Source organism: Prionailurus bengalensis, chromosome C2 (genome assembly GCF_016509475.1).
Source record: "Prionailurus bengalensis isolate Pbe53 chromosome C2, Fcat_Pben_1.1_paternal_pri, whole genome shotgun sequence".
Classification (NCBI taxonomy): domain Eukaryota; kingdom Metazoa; phylum Chordata; class Mammalia; order Carnivora; family Felidae; genus Prionailurus; species Prionailurus bengalensis.
This window is the reverse complement of record NC_057350.1, coordinates 148,406,834-148,427,199: the sequence shown is the minus strand read 5'-3', so window position 1 is coordinate 148,427,199 and position 20,366 is coordinate 148,406,834. Positions and strand designations below refer to the sequence as shown.

The 20,366-nt window shown below is 35.4% G+C and overlaps 1 protein-coding gene across 1 annotated transcript in view; it reads right to left on the bottom strand.

The window, feature by feature from the left end:
- Positions 1-20,366, bottom strand: part of STT3B (STT3 oligosaccharyltransferase complex catalytic subunit B) — a 108,277-nt gene that overhangs the window by 23,078 nt on the left and 64,833 nt on the right. Inside the window, exons 4-5 of the mRNA XM_043595603.1 lie at positions 12,471-12,536; positions 10,648-10,747 (exon numbers count right to left, since the gene is read on the bottom strand). Coding sequence (XP_043451538.1) covers positions 10,648-10,747; positions 12,471-12,536 — 166 coding nt within the window. The remainder of the gene's footprint in view (positions 1-10,647; positions 10,748-12,470; positions 12,537-20,366) is intronic.

Here is a 20,366-nt window from a genome sequence, read left to right as displayed (position 1 = left end):
GTTCCTGTTGTTCCCCAACTAACCTTTAAGGACCTCCTCCCTGACAAAGCAAAGACCTATGTTGATGGTACTCTTTACACTTATACTACTGTACTTCCTTTTATTTAAAGTTGGAAAATATTTTGTGAATATTGTATTTCCATTAACTTTGATCCACTATTAAATCACCTGAGCATTTTTTTAATGTTCATTCATCTTTAAGAGAGAGACAGACAGACAGCACCCGTGGGAGGGGGGGTGGGGGCAGAGAGAGAGAGACACAGAATCTCAAACAGGCTCCAGGCTCTGAGCTGTCAGCACAGAGCCTGACTCAGGGCCTGAACTCAGGAACCGTGAGATCACGACCTGAGCCAAAGTCGGGACGCCTAACCAACTGAGCCACCCGGCACCCCATACCACCTTAGCATTTCTGAGCTGCTTCATCTCCTGGTTGATATTTAATGGAAAGGGCTAACAAAATATTCCTTTGCCTTCCCAATTGTCTCTAAACCAAAGCAATATTAACCAAAAGAAACACAGTGGGGAAGTATTTTATAATCCAACCAATCTTGCTTCATTATTAACAAATATGATTAAAGAACCGTAAGACTGTTGAAGCTTTTGATTTATAAAGATACTTTACTACTTGATTACTGTGAATCCTGGGTAAATAAGCAGGATGAAGAATGGTAAGAAATACAAATCAAAGCTTAAAAATGAAACAAAACATAAAAAGCATTAATTCTTCTTTACCAGCAGAGAAATATAATTTTTAACAAATACAGTAAAAACAATAATTTTTCTTTTCCAAAAATGCTGCTCATCATTCATTTTGGAGAGAATGAATCTTTGAAACAGATGTTTTACAAGTTCGATTTGTAAAAAGCAGCAATGACTTGTTCAAAACACTTGAGAGACACTTAATGATAACTTTTAAAAACAGCATATATATTTCATACTGATACATAAGATGAAATCAAGAATACAGCAGAAAGTAAATAAACATCCGGGTGTTGGTTTTATTTGTATCATGTGAAAGAATTACGCACTTATTTTCTGGCAATGGTTGATGAGTTACAGAAATGTATTAAAATATAAACTAAGTTGTGTGTGTTTAAAGACTATATGAAGAACTCAAGAAATATGTATAATTTTTACATAACATAAAAGTATTAATGATCCTAATTAACACCTTTAGAGCTAAGTTTAGTTACTAAACTTAATATGCCAAGAAACAGTAATAGACAAATATCAGCAACCTCAATTCACTCATAAACAAAACAAAGTAAATATTTTAAACCATGCAGAATCACAAGTCATGTTATCACTAAAAACCTAAAAACACTTTTTTAAATTCTTCTTAATCTTTTTCTTAATGTCAACTATTGTGGTTAAGTGGCTTCTTAATTCATTTAACTAATACCACTAAGACTCTGTTAATTTATACTACACAAAAGCAAACCTTTGGACTTCGGAATATAAAATTCTCAGTAAAACAGACCCTTAAAGGAAATCTCAGATCTGTTCTTCTAGATAAGAATACCAAATGATTTATTGCTTCTGTTTAGTTTGCAGAACATGAATATTCCTTGGTTCTATTCACTGAAAAAGTTTTTTTGATTAAGCTAATGATTACTGCTACATCATAGGTAAGACTTGTTCTAAATATCCTGGATCTTAAAGTAAGAAGATAGTAGAAGACTAATCCCGTGCAAACGAAATAATGAGTTATATTAACAATACTGATGGCAGCAGAAGCAACAGCATCTTCGAGTGTGCCCCTGAAGTAAATTTTCCCCTAAAGTAATCACTGAGAAAGTTTTATTATAAACTAGTTTAAAGAAAATTTCCCTATCCACTTCCTCCGATAATTAGTTTCAATTACCTATTGTAAGATAGACATCTGGAAAACTCACTTTATGGAACTAATATTGCAAATTCTAGTGAAATTTTTAATGAAAACTTGGTACAAAAATTGGGGGAGGGGCAATTATGATAGTCCCTGTTTGTCTGCTCTTGGCTCATGTTCCCTTGAAGATACAAAAAAGAAAGGCAAATCAATAAAGTCAGATTAAGATATCAGTAACAAATTGTAAACATTCTATGCAGCATGGGAAAATCATGTTTTAATGGTATATGGACATATTCAATCCTTATAAAAATCTAATTCATCTATAGGCTACAAACGTCATCTTTTATTGTGGTAAGAATTTATCTGCCACAAATACAAAACTATATAACCCTTTATTACTTTCAATATCTGAGATCTAAACTATCAAAATGATTTTAGTTTATTTACATTCTGAAGCCCTTCTAAGAGTTATTTTATAATTTAAAAAAGTTGCTAATTAATAGGTTTTAAAGATGTTTTATTACCTATAACTATGTATTAGCAGAAATGGCAGACACCGCTTTGATATTTAGCATTTCTAGCCTGTAAAACGTTACTGGCAATTAAACAAAATACATTTCGGTAGTAAGAAACATAATTCTTATGTTGCTTTTTGAATTCTTAGCTGACTTAGAGAAGTCATTTGAGAAAAAACTAATTGTATTCTATTTAGTTGTAATTTTTTCCTTCCTGAGTTTTTATTTATTGTAAAATGCAGCAAACCTTAATTTCTTGGGAAAATTGCCCTCTAAGGCAGTACAAGTTATGTGCAAGACCAAATATGTTACTTCTCTTCTATTCTGATTACCCCAAGCCTCCACCTAAGTATATGCTATTGCCCTATAGTCTGTTATTTCACAATACTCCTAACTCTTCTTTCCAGGAGGCTTCCCAAGGCCTAAGAATGGGATATATTAATAAGGTATTTGTATAGACAGTGAGGAGTCAATGTCATAAATATTTTCTCTCTTAAACTTCATGTGAACAAATGGGAGCTGTTTCTGATCTCAAGCTCATAAAATTAAATCCCTTCATGGTGTTTTTCAAGGGACACTACCAAAACAAAGAATTCTAGATATTTCAAAAAATAAAATTGGTAGTTTTTCCTATTTAAACAGACATCAGACTTTATTTTTCAAAAGAATGCACTTAGGGGTGCTTGGATGGCTCAGTCAGTTGAGCGTCTGACTCCTGATTTTGGCTCAGGGCACAATCCCAGAGTCATGAGATTGAGCTCTATGTAGGGTTCCACACTCATGGAATCTGCGCGCGCACACACACACACACACACACACACACACAATGCACTTAGGAACAGAGACAGAAAAGTGTATTTGTGTGTAAGTAGAAATTTGATGGATGGCAGCTAAATCTCAAAAGGGTAGAAATAATAAGATGGTTAACAGCATCTAAAATTGGAAAACAAAAATCAAGAAATAGGAGTTTCGGGGTGCCTGGGTGACTCAGTTGGTTAAGCAACTGACTTCGGGCTCAGGTCATAATCTCATGGTTCGTGAGTTCGAGCCCCGCATCAGGCTCTGTGCTGACAGCTCAGAGCCTGGAGGCTCTTCGGATTCTGTGTCTCCCTCTCTCTCTGCCCCTCCCCTGCTCATGTTCTGTGTCTCCCTCTCTCAAAAATACACCTTCATAATTTTTTTTTTTTTTTAAGAAACAGGAATTTCATTTTGTGCTACTATGATTTATAATAAGAAACAAACATTTGGTCTTCATCCACTGTTCTGGCAGAGAGCTCCCAAAACCCTTGGAACTTCTTAAGTGAGGAGAATGATTAAGGTTCTTTTACTGTATTACTGAGGTGACTTTTGCACCTCACCTAAGATGAAGGCTGGTTGCCAGAGGGAACCAACCACATGATAGGAAGGCTGGAATTTCAGCCCCACCCCCCTGACCTCCAGGGATGGGAGAGGGGCTCAAGATTGAATTCAATCACCAACGGCCAATGGTTTGATCAACCATGACTATGTAATGAAGCCTCCATAAAACCTCCAAAGGACAGGGTTCCAAGAGCTTCAGGTTGAGAAAGTGGAGATTTGGGGAAAGTGGAGTGCAAGAGAAGGGAAGCTCAATGCTCTTTCCCCATACCTGGCCCAATACATCTCTTCCATCTGCATATTCCTGAATTACATACACCCTTTTATAATAAACCTGTAATCGTGTACTCTAGCAAATTAATCAAACCAAGGAAGAGGTCATGGGAACCTCGGATTTACAGTCATACGGTCAGAAGTACAGGTGACAACCCGGACTTGTGACTGGCATAAAAGCAGAGGCCAGTCTTATGGGACTGAACCCTTAACCTGTGGCATCTGATGGTACCTAAGGGTAGACGATATCACAATTGAGTTGAATGTTAGGACACTTAGCCGGTGTCAGGGAACAGTTTGGTGGTGTGGCAAACCTCCCACACATGTTGGAATTGGTGGTTTAGAAAGTACGTTCGTGGTAAAAACCAAAAGAAACAACTGAAAGAACTCTAAGTAGTTGTCTCAAGATAAGAATTTAAGGACTAAGCCAATTAAGGAAAAGGTAGAGAAAAGAACTGCTGATTTTGCTTTTAAGCTTTGTAGTTAATATTTGACTTTCTCAATTATATACATTATCTTAAAATTTTAAATTGTATATAAAAATAAGCACACCACTCTATTATTGTGTTTTAACTGCTCTGTGATGCTCTATGTAACACACCAGTGTCATTTCTCTGCTATATTTTTCATAATCAAAATAGCTGTGGTGAAAGTTTATCTACATTTAAAACAAAAAACAATCTTTAGTCATCCTCAGTCTTTATAATCACCTCTTGGCCTCTGGCATTCTTTCTTCTTTTTTAAAAAATGTATTTATTTTGAGAAGAGCACAAGCAGGGGAGGGGCAGAGAAAAAGAGCGAATCCTAAGCAGGCCCCGCGATGTCAGTGCAGAGCCTGACATGGGTCTCAAGCTCACGAACTGTGAGATCACGACCTGAGCCTAAATCAAGAGTTAGACGCTTAAGTGTCTAAGCCACCCAGGCGCCCCCAGAACTTTTTCTTCTTACCTGGCTATTCCTTCATAATTTTAACATTAACAACAGAGGCCAACACTTAAATAACACTTTGTGTTAGCCCTTTTATAAGCACTTTTCATTATCCTTAAATTCTACAAGGTGGGAATTATTATTATCTCCGTTTGACTCATGAGGACATTAATTAAGGCATAAAGAAATTAAGTAATCTGCCCAAAACGGCTAGTAAGTGACTAGTGGTAAAGTGACCACTAGTAAGTGACTAGACCAGGAAATTGAATCCTGTTAATTTGGTTCTGCAGTACATGCTCTTTTTAAAGAGTTTTTTTTTCTTTTTTAAATTTATTTATTTTTAGAGAGAGGGAGAGCAAAAGTGGGGAAGGAGCAGAGAGAATCCCAAGCAGGCTCCCGTTATCAGCACAGAGCCTGATGTGGGACTCAATCCCATAAACCGAGAGATCATGACCTGAATGGAGATCAAGAGTGGGACACTCAATCAATTGAACCACCCAGGTGCCCCTGTAGTGCATAGTCTTTAGCCTGTTATGGCACTTCTCATTTATGGTTACATCATCACAAACCCTCTGTAAGTCTATTTCTATACTATTTTCTCCTCTCAAGATCTTGATTTATCTCCAAAACTTTCAGAAGGACAGTCAGATGGAAAGCCTAACAAGACCTTCCTGAAACTTAAAAGTCAAAACTGATCTTCACAAACTCCTCATTTCCATTTTGTTCATATGCTATGATTACAATGTATTAACGGATATCAATTACATTGATGGCCCTAGAAAAGGGCCATCTTTTGATCATCTATGCATCCTAATGGCTAGCACAAAACTAAGTATTAAACATTTAATCCTCTACTGAACTGATTTGCTCCTCAAAAAAAAAAAAAAAAAAGGAAAGAAAGAAAGGGTAAAATTAGGCAAACTAAATTCTAGTGCTTCCAAGCTTTTTACGTGCTTGTAGAATTTTTACATGCAATTTTAACGTCTGTTGTTGTGTAGCATTAGATATGTTTTGTTTATGTATGGCAAGTATAAACATGATGCCTAAAATTTATTGGTTTTACTTAAAAAAATATTTTTTTTAAATTAAGAAAGTTTTTAAAATAAGCTCTATGCCCAATATGGGGCTTTAACTCATGACCCCAAGACCAAGAGTCACATGTTCTACGGACTGACACAGCCAGGGACCCCTCTGGTTTTCTTTTTAATTCATTCAATAGCAGGATTGTCTTTTCTTCACTCACAAACTCTACAATCCTAGAACAATTTGTACAGAACTAAAGTATGTGGTATATGTCTATAATACTTTGCTCTTTACATGATGGTTCCACCAGCAAATATTACCATAGAAATGTAGTTTAGATATAATGTAAAAAGTGATTCTGTTACTCTCTTCTTACTCAAATGACCTCAACGAAAGAACACACACAATAAGCAAATTCTTCAGTGACATTTAAAAATCACTTATCAATACTAGAAACTAGTTTCTTCCTGCTCTTTAAGTTATTCTAATTTAAAATTTTAATTCTAATAAACCATGAGATAAAATTCACATTTCTATAAATGAAAAAGTCTCATTTATTATGAATTTAGTACATGCTCATTGTAGAAAATTTGGAAAGCAGAGAAAAATATGAAGAAAAAGTATCACTAGTAATCCTTGCTGTCTGCTTTTTACTAACTTTTTCCTAACTCACCAAATACCAAAAAAGATTACATTTAATGATGCCATAATATTTCATGATTTGGCAACACTACAATTTAAGTGTAACTTAAAAATTAAAATTTCTCTATTGGACATTTAAACTATTTTCAATTATAAGTAACACCATAATGAACACTGCTAAACATGTCTTCATATCTTTAATAATTTCTTTATTATGTAAAGCGTGATTAAACATTTCTAAAGGTTAAATGATTTTACATCCCTTAGTGTTATGCGATACCTGTAAACCACTCTCTATAAATGCAAATTAAGATATGGGTGTTCTTTCTTCTTATTAAAACATCAGAATCCTATTTGTGACATAACTGTGTGTAATTCACTTCCCAATATGGTGAATACACCAAGTACAAAATATATCTTCACAAAATAATTTAACTTTCTTCCCACATAAATTTCAAGGGGCTTTTCTTTTCCCTTGCCCCTCAACCCCCCACTCCTGTGCCACACATACCCTATACATCCACATTATCTTCCATGTGCCCCTCTTTCCACATGTGAACAAACTTTTGAGTTTTCCCTGGCTTACCAACGGATTCTAAAGACACGTGCAAAAAATCTACTGAAAGGGAAAACCATTTTTCATAATTATTTCAAATGATTCATTTTTACTTCATTTAATTTGATACTAAGAACCCAATCAAATATTTGGTTTATATGATTATGAGTTTGCCATTTATCAAACATTATTTTCTTTATCTAAATGGTTCTGCTCATGAGGAGAGAGAACTACAGACAAAGGATGTTACGTGATAAAATCAGAGGACAAACCTCTATATGTAGCTTTATAATGCCTTCAAATTTTCCAGGACCATTAAGTTAGGTTAAATTGAACTTAAATCTTGATACATTTGGGATAAAGTAGAGAATAGCTGATTTTTCTATACCATCATTTCCCATCCATTTAAAAGTATAAACTATGAAAGAGTATACAAATCACCTAAAATACCCTTAATCATATGAATGGAATAAGCTATAAAACAAGGAAGGTGGGGGTAGAGAATCTCAACACTACAAAATTATCTGAGGTGTTTACTAATCTAACTTCACACATACATATAATATCCCTGAACTACTTTAGTTTTCTTCCCTCTGAAAAGAAGAAACATTTTCAAGAGCCAACCAAAGCAGTATTAATTGTGTACTTTTTGTAAAGTTACCATAGAAATCCTATTTGCCAAATACAAGGTCTTTCCTTAATTCTCACCCTACTAGATCTTAGTACTAACACTCAAGGGAAGTTGGACACTGTTCATGTTTTCAACTTTTATGTAGAAAACCCTTTCATTTGACTGACCTCTTTCACAATGTATGTATCTAGCTCCTTCTATTTTGGCTCTTCTTCCTCTTCCTGATTCAGGGACATTTCACAAGTCTATTCCTCAATCTGCTCCCCACTCTATTCCCCTGACCATTAAATTATCAAGACCCAGAAGTTTTTAAATTAAATTTTTAGTTCCTCCCCTATTACATTTAACTTAAAAATTTTCTCTACTTACATATCTCTAAAACTAAAAGTTGAGACTTGAAGTTTAATCTGTCATTCTCCTTTCTGGATCCTAAAGACTGTTTACAGTGTTTTCAGGGTAGAGATATATCACAGGCTAATGTATTTCAACAGTAAGGTATTTATTTACATGGTAGGCACACAGTTTTAATAGAAATAGTAATTTGTAGCATGATGGGCTATGGAGCCAAAACTTCTAAGTTCAGGCCTAAATCACATGGTCTTGAGCAAATTATGTCCTTTTTTGCTTCCTCATCTGTAAAATAAGGACAGTAACAGTACCTACACTACTCTCTCACAATGTGGTTATGAAAATTAAATGAGTTAAATACATGTGAACAACTTAGTCTGTGGTATCAAATAAGCACTTGATAATATATTATTTCAGTGGTGACTGTTATAAAGTATGCTGAAATGACTATATATGAACTTTTTAAATTGATATGGTATACACCCTATATAATTCACCCTTTTAAATATGCCATAGAGTGCTTTTTCTTATTATAGTCATAAAGTTGTGTATTTATTACCACTATCTAATTCCAGAACACTTCCTCATCCCCAAAGAAACCTCATTCCCATTAGCAGTCACTCTTCCATTCCCCAAACCTCTGGCAACCACTAAAGCTATTTACTTTCTGTCTCTAAGGATTAGTCTATTCTGAACATTTCATACAAAAAGAATCCTACAATTATACATGGACTTAAGTGTCTGGCTTATTTTACTTAGCATAACGTTTTCAAGCCTCACAACATATCGGTACTTCATTCCTTCTTACGGCTAAATAATATTCTACTATATGAATATACACACTTTATTTATCCATCAGTTGGTGGACACTTGGGGTGTCTTCACTTTTTGGCTATTAGGGATAATAAATATTGCAACGTACATCAGTGTACATGTTTCTGTGTGAATAGTTACTGTCAATTCTCTTGGGGGTATACCTGGGAGTGGAATTACTGGGTCATAGGGTAACTCTCCGATTAAGTTTTTGAGGAATTGCCAGACTACTGGGTTTATTTTGTTGTTTTTTTTAATTTTTTTTAAATTTATTTTTGAGACAGAGAGAGACAGAGCATGACCAGGGGAGGGGCAGAGAGAGAGGGAGACACAGAATATGAGGCAGGCTCCAGGCTCTGAGCCGTCAGCACAGAGCCCGACGCGGGGCTCGAATTCATGGACTGTGAGATCATGACCTGAGCCGAAGTCGGACGCTTAACCGACGGAGCCACCCAGGCACCCCTTTGTTGTTTGATTTTGTTTTTTTAGGTAAGTAAATAAGCTTTATCTTTCTGTTACTGCTTTCCAACAACATTGTCATACTGGAATTGTATTATTTTACTAAGCCATTGGGTTCAAACCACAACTTCTCTCTTATTAATTCAACCTATAAAGGTTCTGTCTCTATCATGGATAATGAGCTCTACAATTTGAGACAACATCTATCACTAAGCATCTTATTCAAAAGATATGTTTTAAAACCTAGAGAAAAAAAATAAAGATTTCACAGAAAACAGGTTTCATCTGAATGTTCACCTTCCCAAAAGTCGCAAGTTTAAAACCTAATGGCCAGTGTATCAGTATTATGAGGTGGCATTTGGGAGGTAGTAAGGTAGTAAGGGCTTTGAGGATTAGTAACCTTTTAAAAGAGGTCCAGAGAACTAGTTCCTCCCTTCTACAATGTAAGGACAAAGCAAATAGGTACCAGCTATGAACTAGGAAGGGAGCCCTTACAAAAACGTGACCATTCTGTTACCTTAATCTGGGACTCTGCAGCCTCCAGAACTGTGAGAAATTTCTGTTGTTTACATGCTATCTAGCCTGTGGTATTTTGTTTTAGCAGCCCAAATGGACGAAGGTACTCTGTCGTATACTATACAGAAAAGATTTTCAAAAGTTTATTAAACTGTTTACTCTCACAGTGACTGTGCTGAATTTGAATAATATGCATATGTGAATGATTTTCTTTTCCTTTTTTAGTTTTTCTTTTTTTTAACGTTTATTTATTATTGAGAGACAGAGACACACAGAGCGTGAACAGGGGAGGGGTAGAGAGAGGGGGAGACAGAGAATCTGAAGTAGGCTCCAGCTCCGAGCTGTCAGCACAGAGCCCGATGTGGGGCTCGAACTCACAAACTGCGAGATCATGACTTGAGCCGAAGTCGGACGCTTCACCGACTGAGCCACCCAGGTGCCCCATATGTGAATGATTTTCAAGACAGAATACCCATTCCCCCAAATTAAGGAAAAACTGGGCTGACAAATATTAAATCTAGTATCTGTAGACTAATTTTTACAACAGCAAAAACTCATCAAGAAGTTGGTAACAATGTATATACGTAAAAGTGCCTGACCCACCTTATTGATACAAAAAAACAAAAAAATATATATGAAATTATTTTCACCTTCTTATGAGTAATACGGCCAAACAGAAATGGCTGTTCAGTGCAAATGTATGGCTGTTCAATGAAACATCTCTTAGAGGTGAGATTTCAAACGTCAAATCACTCACCTATGTAGACTCTTTTGCTGTATCTCTGCATCAGTAACAGCACAAATACATGCAGTGGAATAAGGTTGATGATAAACACATAACCACCCCAAGCAGAGACCTACGGATTAAGAAATGCAAAGTTAAATAATTTAAGATGTCTGCTTTTAAAAATAGATTCAGTTTTATTTGTCATGACAATCTAAACATATAATGAACAAATATAAACAAACACTAGGATTTTTAGCAAGTGTGACAGATGCTTAAAATTGATTTATGAAGCCTACTTCATAATAACCTATTTCTATGTATTATTAAAATAATAATCCCATAAATCCAACATGCTTTTCTATATTGACTGGAGAAATGGTCAGATTAAACTTAATAACACTGAGAACATTATAATTTTGAATTGGTAGTAAAAAGTCTGTCATAAAGGTGAGGATTCTTAAGATACAGATCATAAATTTTTAAAAGGGAAAAGAAAGGCTTTTACTTCCCTCACTTTTGATAACTACATTGCAAGAAGCTTCACTGAGAATAAGAACAATGAATGTTTAGCACCAGCCAACAACTGAAGTATAAGGAACTCTTGGATAATCTGGATATGCTTCAAGATACTCAAAATAAAAGGTACTACCTTAAGTATAAATTATTTCATACTAATGGATTACAAATCAAGATTCCATTTTAATGTTTAGCATGTATCATAAAGTTAGACTGTTCTATCAGAATAACGGAGTATGTTCTGGTCTAATTTTTTTTTGTATGGTTCTTTAAATTTTTTTTTTTTTTTTTTTTTTTTTAAGTAAGCTATATGCCCAATGTGGGGCTTGAACTCACAACCCTGAGATCAAGAGTTACATGCTCTACCAGCTGGCTCTGTTTCGGTAAAGATAATGTTTATTTTCGACCAACAGTATTACTTTTTTTAGTATATTCAATAGGCAATAAGCTCTTGTCAAGAACAAAGTTGTGGGTGTACATTAATAATCAAAAGCTTGAAAGAACCATTTGACCAACAGACACAGTAAGACACTAGATGTTAATATATGCATTCTAACAATGCTGCCCATACCTAAAATATTTCAGAACCACTTGTAATGAATTGCCTTCGGTATACAATAAAGAACATGTTTACTGCTTCACTGACATGCTATTTTACACCAAAAACAATGTTACTCTGATTGAGCAGGGGTTCTAAGTGAAGGACTTTGAATTACCTCCAAAATTTAAATGTAAACTTCAAAGAGAATGAGTTTTCTATTACTTGGGTACAAGCGCACAGAATGTGCCTGGCCTTAACCACTTTAAAAGGGGCATGGATAATTTGGATGGACAAATTCCATGCTATGTGTTCAAAAACAAACAAACAAAACCTTACCTAAAATTATCACTAGTTTTCAGCACAAGACTACTAGATGATAGTCTGTGGTGTGGGAAAAAAGGCAGGAGAATGAAGAGGTAATTCTGAACCCCAACCTAAGTAATCTGTTGAAAAAAGTACGTAGGTAGTTTACCTAGAGGATAGCACCATTATTTAGGTAAAGTTGTACATCTGAAAAGAAAAATTGTTTCACTTGCTGCAAATATTATATTTGAGGGATTGGCATTTATTAGCCCTCCCCACTAAAGCAAAGTCCATACATACTCCAGAGATGGGGGTAGGGGAGAGGATAGCAGTAATGAAGGGGACTATATTAAACAAAATTAAAATCCAAAGATTTTAGGAAAAAAGGAAGTGGAGAACTAGTCTGGATGAGAAGAAAATGATGAAGACGAGGAATTGGTCTAACTGTGAAAGACTTGCCAGACCTTCTATAATTTCAATAATGAATTCTTACCATATAGAAATATGATAAGCAGCAGCACATCGTCCAAAAAACTGACCCAGTTTTTACAGATTTTACCTAAAAAACAAGCAAATGTTTATCAATGTTCCTGATGGAAAAAAAAAAAGTTAAATATTTAGTAAGCTTGTACTACAAAAAGCCAAAGTTATTAAAAAAGTACAGAGGTTTTATTCAGATATTCAGATCCACTTAAGATATGCATTTAGAACACCAGGCAACGGTCAGACATTTTATAAATAGCCTTGATTTTTCTGTTGTTGTTATGCAGCTTTCAGTAAAAACAATCATCTTAAAAAAAATTCTATTTTCCTATTTGCTTTATTTTCTATTTTAAAATGATTAACATCAACAAATTAAGATTTTAACTAAATAATTTGTTCAGCAGAACTACATTTTTACATAGTTGGTCTTAATCTGTAATTTTTCATTTGAATATATACATCTTGTATAGAATTCTAATTATAAGCATCCATTTTTGAAAACCTATCATCTAGAAATTTTCAGATACCATAACCAATATCAACAATTAATAAAAATTGGGGTGTCTGGGTGGCTCAGCTGGTTAAGCATCCGACTCTTGATTTCATTTCAGGTCATGATCTCACTGTTGTGAGATCAAGCCCCATGTAGGGCTCCACCATGAATGTGGAGCCTTCTTGGATCTTCTCCCTCTCTCTGTCCTTCCCCCTCTCACATACACACTCTCTCTCAAAATAAATAAACATTAAAAAAACCCAATAATCAATAAATAATTATCTATATCTTCAAGATATTGATATTCCTAAAGAAATTTCTAGGATATGTCAGTAAAATTCTCAATCACTCTGAACCAGAAAGACAACCTGCAATCGATGAAAGTTTCAAAAAAATAACATCTCTACTGTCTAAAACAAAACAAAACAAAACAAAAACAAAAAACAACAAAAAACTAACCAAAGAAATAATTCCCAGATAAATTTGTATGTTGGTCTGAAAATAACAGTTTGGTTCAGAAAACTAAATTAAAAAAAATTTTTTTGAGTTTATTTTGAGAGAGAGAGAGAGAGCACATGCAACACATACACAAGTGGGGGTGGGACAGAAAAAAGGAAAGACAGAATCCCAAGCAGGCTCTGTGCCATCAGTGCAGAGCCCAATACATGGCTCGAACTCATGAACTGTGAGATATGACTTGAGCTGAGATCAAGAGTTGGACATTTAACTGATTGCGCGCCCAGGTGCCCCAGAAAACTGAATTTTAAGTTTCAAAAACACAAGTTCTAAATAGTTATTTATGCCAAGGGTAAAGAGTCATCTTTAAAAAACAAATCGAATATTCTAAAGACATGATAAGCCTAAGTCCCATTACAAGCAATTCTGATTAAAAGAGTTATCTCCATGTTCTGATAGGAAGTTCAAATAGTTAATACTATATTCTACATACCTAATTTCAAGGAATTTACTTTTAAAATGAGCCTCTACTAATATATTAAAACAAACTATAGGTGACATGTAATCTTTGGGGGAATTGTAAAGCACACACACACACACACACACACACACACACACACACACAATGAAAGGAGGGAAAGAAGAAGGAAACATTCCTGGCTTACAGCACTTAAAGATATTATCAGACTAACTTCTGTTACATAGTGAAAGACTGCTTTGAATTCAACATCATAGTGTATGTGTGTGACAAAAACACCCCCCCCACCACTGCCAAAACCAGCTTGACCTATGCTAAAATGTGAATAAGGAAGGCAGCATATTAAAATTTTGACAATTTTAAAAATAAAAAAATTCCCAGGGCAGATTAGAAATGATTCCTATAATATCCGATCTCCAGAGAGATTGGAGAAGTGAGTTGGAACCAAGTGCTAATGAGAAAATCACATAGAGACCAAAAGACAAATTAGAGAGACCAAAAATGATTTTTAAAAAGGAAAGCAGCTACCAGGGAAATGGGAAAGAAAAGAATATTCAGAAAGCCTACTTCTAAGTGGGGAGACTAGAAGAAATAGTGTTGTTAGAGGATGAGATGAGCCAGAAACAAAAAGAAATCCCAAGGAATGGAGGACAGAAAACTATCGTAGGTAGATCAATAAACAAGAAAAAAAAAAAAAAGATTCTACATAGAGACTGAAAATTAAAAGGACAGGTCATCCAGTAAACTGGAGGTAGAGATGACGAATGTTGAGGTTAAACTTGCAAACGACCATTCAGTCTTTTACATTTGTGTGTCAGTGATCATTTTATTGCCTCTTAGCTCCAAATGCACCCTTCAATATATGTTCTAACAACAGAGTATCTTCTAACTATTTCTCCTGTAAAGTGAGTATGATGTTAAGTTTTCTCAGCAGAGGGTGCTGAGGGAACGTTGCACAAGAGGCTCTCCAAAGATTTCAGGTGCAGGCTGGAGTTGGTGGGCTGGCTGTGAGAACATCTGGTGGTGCTGACCCCAGCCATGGGCCCAGAACACAGTCCTTCTGTGACTTTGCAACATTAGTCTAGAAATAACTTTCCTGCAGTCCTCTTGATATGGTAACCAAAAGCCCCATACACATTCTATCTAGAAGCTTCCTGCCACTGCACACCATACTACAAGTCACTAGCTCCGCATTCCTGAATTCCTACACTCCAGAGGGTGGTCAATTGCTTGTCAGGCAGCTCCAAGCCAGCTCTAGCTTGGCCTAACCATGAAACTTCTCTGGGGCTGGTAGGCTGAACCAGACCCTGTTCGAATGAAATCTGAATCCTTTCCAAGTTTGTCCTTCCTTGGGTACTTTCCCTCAGCCCTAGCAAATCATATACAGTTTCCTTCTATATTAGTTACTCTTCTATAGCAGTTAATAATTCTCTATATAAAATTCCCCTTATTTAATCTACTGGGATTGATGGGGCCCAGTCCTGTATAATCTACTACCAAAAAACCAAAATATATTTACAACTACTAAATATAGTCCATACCCTGAAAATTCCTCAAACTCTAAAACCAATTGTATAGGTTGAAAGACAATGAGAAAAGGATATATACTATGAATCAAACATATTCCACTGTATTAATAATATACAGAAAAGTCTGCTAAGCTATGTTGGACACATTGTAAAACTGTAAGTCAGTCATGCCCCAACTGGAGAGGTAAGACGCAAAAGCAAGAACTACAGCCAAAGCCCAGTATGACAGAGACCATGTGATGAGTACAGACACTGAGTGGCAAAAGGTCCTTATAGATCCTGAATGTCATTGGTAACAGAAATACAAGTCAGGAGGCTAATATATGACTGAGTATTGAGATCCAAATTTACAGTGGTAGGAATGTAGACATAAAGGAGAGGCTATGTTCAAGGGCCAAATCAACATTTTTGGTGAACTAGAATTAGAGTAGTGCAGAAAAAGAAGTTGAGAACTCCTAGTTTCCTACCTTGAGGTACTACCCATCAGTGAGGAGGAGGAAGGCCAACAGATGGTAGGTATGAATGGGTGGTTTTTTAAGTCAGTCTTTCACATGTTAATATTAAAACTCCTGAATTAGAATTCTCCAACAATGGAAATATAAATCAAGAGAAAAAAATGCCTGGAAAATTCCCCAATATTAGGAAATTAAACAACATGCCTCTAAAGAGTCTAAAGGTCAAAGGAGAAATTGAGAATTAGAAAACAATTTTAACTACATGACAATAAGAACACAACATATTGAAATATACAGAGTATAGCTAAAGCAATGATTAAAGTATAATTTAAATTTCATATTAGAAAAATAGAAATAGCTAGAATAACTTAAGCATTAACCTCAACTAGCTAGAAAGGAGCAAAGCTAGAAAGGAGCAAACCAAATACAAAGTAGAATAATGAAAGTCAAGAATTCAATGAAATAGAAAACAAATACAGAGAAAAATAAATGAAACCAAAAGTTGGATAAAATTTAACTAGACTGATAAGAAAAGACAGAAGATACAAATGACCATTACTAAGAGTAAGAGAGGTAATACCACTACAGACTGTACAGAAATTCAAGAATTACAAAAGAATATGATGTAGTATTTGTGCCAGGAAATCAGATCATTTATGTGATATGAAAATTTTCAAAAAAAAAAAAAAGAGATCTTTTAAAGAAACAAAATCAGAATAGAACTGTGTCAATAAAAATTGAATTAGTAATTAAACAATCTTCCCAGGTTCAGATGGCTTCACTGGTGAAAAGTATCAACAGTTAAGGAAGGTACAATACCAATCCTATAAAAATTCTTTCAGAGAATAGACAGGGAAACACTCCCCTAACTTATTTTAGAAGCTCAGAATAACCTTGATATCAAAGCTAGACAAAGATATCACACGAAAAGAAAATATATTAATATCCCTCATGGAAACAGAGAAAAAATTCTTAACAAAATAAAATCAACACAAAACCAACAATATAAAAAAAAGATTATATGCCATAAACAAGTCCAAGTTCTTCCATGAATTCAAAGTTGTTTCAACATTGGAAAAAAAAAAAAAAATTAATGCAGTGGTTCCCAACTGGGGAATAGGGACTGAATACTCCTGGCATCTAGCATGTAGAGGGAAGGGATGCTGCTAAACATTCTACAACACACAAGACAAGAAATAACTGCCTGGCCCCAAATGTCAATAGTGTTGAAGGAGAGAAACCCTGAATTAATGTAATTAAGGACAAAATCATACGAATCCTCAACAGACACAAAAAAGCTACTGACAAAATCTAATACCCATTTATGGTAAAAATTCTCAAACTGAAAATATATAAAAACTTCCTCAAGCTATGATCAAGGACATCTGTAAAAAACAACTAACATTATACTTAATGGTGAAAGCCTGAATGCCTTCCTCTTAAAATCAGGAAAGAAAGGATGTGCAGTCTCACTGCTTCTATTGAACACGCTGCTTCTACTATACTGGTTCTAACCAGTACAATCAGGCAAGGTAAAAAAATTTAATTTATGCTCTCAGAAAGACATTGTTAAAAATATAAAAAAGACAAACTACTGACTGAGAGCAAATGTCTGCAAAACATATATCTGATAGAGAATGTATTTCCAAAATATATAAAGAGCTCTTACAACTCAATAAGAAAACAACCCAACCAGGGGCGCCTGGGTGGCGCAGTCGGTTGGGCGTCCGACTTCAGCCAGGTCACGATCTTGCGGTCCGTGAGTTCGAGCCCCGCGTCGGGCTCTGGGCTGATGGCTCAGATCCTGGAGCCTGTTTCCGATTCTGTGTCTCCCTCTCTCTCTCTGCCCCTCCCCCGTTCATGCTCTGTCTCTCTCTGTCCCAAAAAATAAATAAACGTTGAAAAAAAAATTTAAAAAAAAAAAAAAAAACAAAAAACAACCCAACCAAAACATAGGCAAAAGGTTTGAAGAGACATTTCACCAAAGAAGAATCAGAATGGGAAATAAGCACATGAAAAGATGCTCAATTATTAGTCATTGGAGTAAAGCAAAATAAAACCACGAGACACCACAACATACCTACTAGAATGGCTAAAATTTAAAAATCTGAACATACCATGTGCTGGTAAAAAAGTAAAAGCAATGCCTCATATTGTGATGGAGGGAATGAAAAATAATAAAGCCACTCCGGAAAACTTTTTGGGAGCTGTTTATACAATTAAACTTGTACTTATAAACCAGCAACCCCACACCTAGGCACCTATTCAAGAGGAATACAAATATATATATGCCCATGTGCAACACTGTATGCAACTATTTATAGCCACTTTATTATCACCCAAAATTGGAAAACAAAATAAGCTAAGGTACACTCATATAGTACAGCCATACATACTACTCAGCAATAAAAAACAGCAAACTACAAAATCATGCAATAATGGATGACTTATGCTAAGTGAAGCCAAGCAAGACATAAAGGGCCACCCTTTACTGTACTGTTTCTACAACACACCTTATGGAAACCAAACTCCCAAAGATACGTAGACAGAAATCAGACCTGTGGTTTCAAGGAATTTGGGTTAAGGAGAGGAATGATTACAAAGGCACAGGGGAAAAACCTTTAAAAAAAATTCTATAGGAGGCAATGATATATATGTATGCACTGTTCCTTGTACTATTTTATCTGTATCAGCCTTGTTGTTGGTGAATAGTAACAACAGAAGTAAAAATAAGCATGTACTCATCAATTTCTGTGTTCCTATAATGTTCTATACATTTACATGCATTAACTTACTTAAACTATATAATGTAAGAACGATTATTACTTCTATTTTATAGCTGATGTAACAGACATGCGGGTAGTTTAAACAACTTTCAATGAACATAGAAAAAGAAAAAGAAAAAACAGACAAAAAAACCCAACTCTCAGTGACAATAGCTAATATTCAGAAAAGAAATATCCAGACCATGGTGGTTTGGCTTCAAAGACGGTATTCTTCACAACTTGATCTTGATTTAAAAAAATAAACAAACAAGGTTAAGGGTGCCTGAGGGGCTCAGTTGGTTAAGGGCCTGACTCTTGATATGGGCTAAGGTCATGATCTTACAGTTTGGTTCCTGAGCTGGAGCCCTGCATTGGCTAGGGCTTTGTGCTGACAGTGCAGAGCCTGTTTGGGATTTGCTCTCCTCTCTCTCTCTCTGCCTCTCCTCTGCTCACGTGTGTGTGTGCGCGCATGTGTGTGTGCTCTCTCTTTCTCAAGAGAGAGAGGAAAAAAAAAAGGTTAGAATCTATAGAACACGAATCTAAAAGCATATTAAAAATTGTCTGTGGGGGTGCCTGGGTGGCTCAGTCGGTTAAGTGTCAGACTTCTGCTCAGGTCATGATCTCGAGATTTGTGAGTTTGAGCCCCACATCGGTCTCTGTGCTGACAGCTTGGAGCCTGGAGTCTGCTTCAGATTCTGTGTCTCCCTCTCTCTCTGTCCTTCCCCCACTTGCACTCATGCTCTCTCTCTCTCTCTCTCTCAAAAATAAACATTAAAAAAATTTTTTTCTTAAATGTCTGTTATCGGTGCTTTGAAAAGAGTACTTTATCTTAAAAATTTTAAAGATGTAACTTGTTCAGCAGTTGGTTTAAAAGTAAACACACCAGATGAGGAATCAGTAGACAACTTACATTTACATTTTAGCGATTACATATAAAATGTTTTTATCTTCATAATGTCATTTGGCTACAAACAACTTTGCAGAGTAGTCAGAGCTGTTAGTACTTTTATTTTCAATTGGTAATGATCAGATATTAAATAAACGTAATTATCTATTGCAACTCTGTAGCCAAAACATTTTTATTTCATTTATAAGGAAAGTGAATGAGATTAAAGTGTCAAATATCTTGCCACAAGTCAGAAAATAGCTTTCTATGCCAGAACTCCAAACCAACTCATTTCAAATACTGAAGCTGTTTCCACTTTAAACCCAATTTATTTTAAGTATGTTAGTTTAAAAAATAGAACACAAAAACTCACTACATAATCTTTTAGTCCTTAGGATGCTTTTCATCATTTTGTCACTCTATCATTCTTAAAAGCAATATGATAACTCAAAATGCTCAACATCACTCATCATCAGGGAAATACAGTTCAAAATCACAATGAGATACCACCTCACACCTGTCAGAATGGCTAACATGAACAACTCAGGCAACAACAGATGTTGGCGAGGATGCAGAGAAAGAGGATCTCTTTTGCACTGTTGGTGGGAATAAAAGCTGGTGCAGCCACTCTGGAAAACAGTATGGAGGTTCCTCAAAAAATTAAAAATAGAACTATCTTACAACCTAGCAACTGCACTACTAGGTATTTACCCAAGGAATACAGGTATGCTGTTTCAGAGGGGCACCTGCACCCTTTATAGCAGCACTATCAACAAAAACCAAAGTATGGAAACAGCCCAAATGTCTATCGATGGATGAATGCACAAAGAAGATGTGGTATATA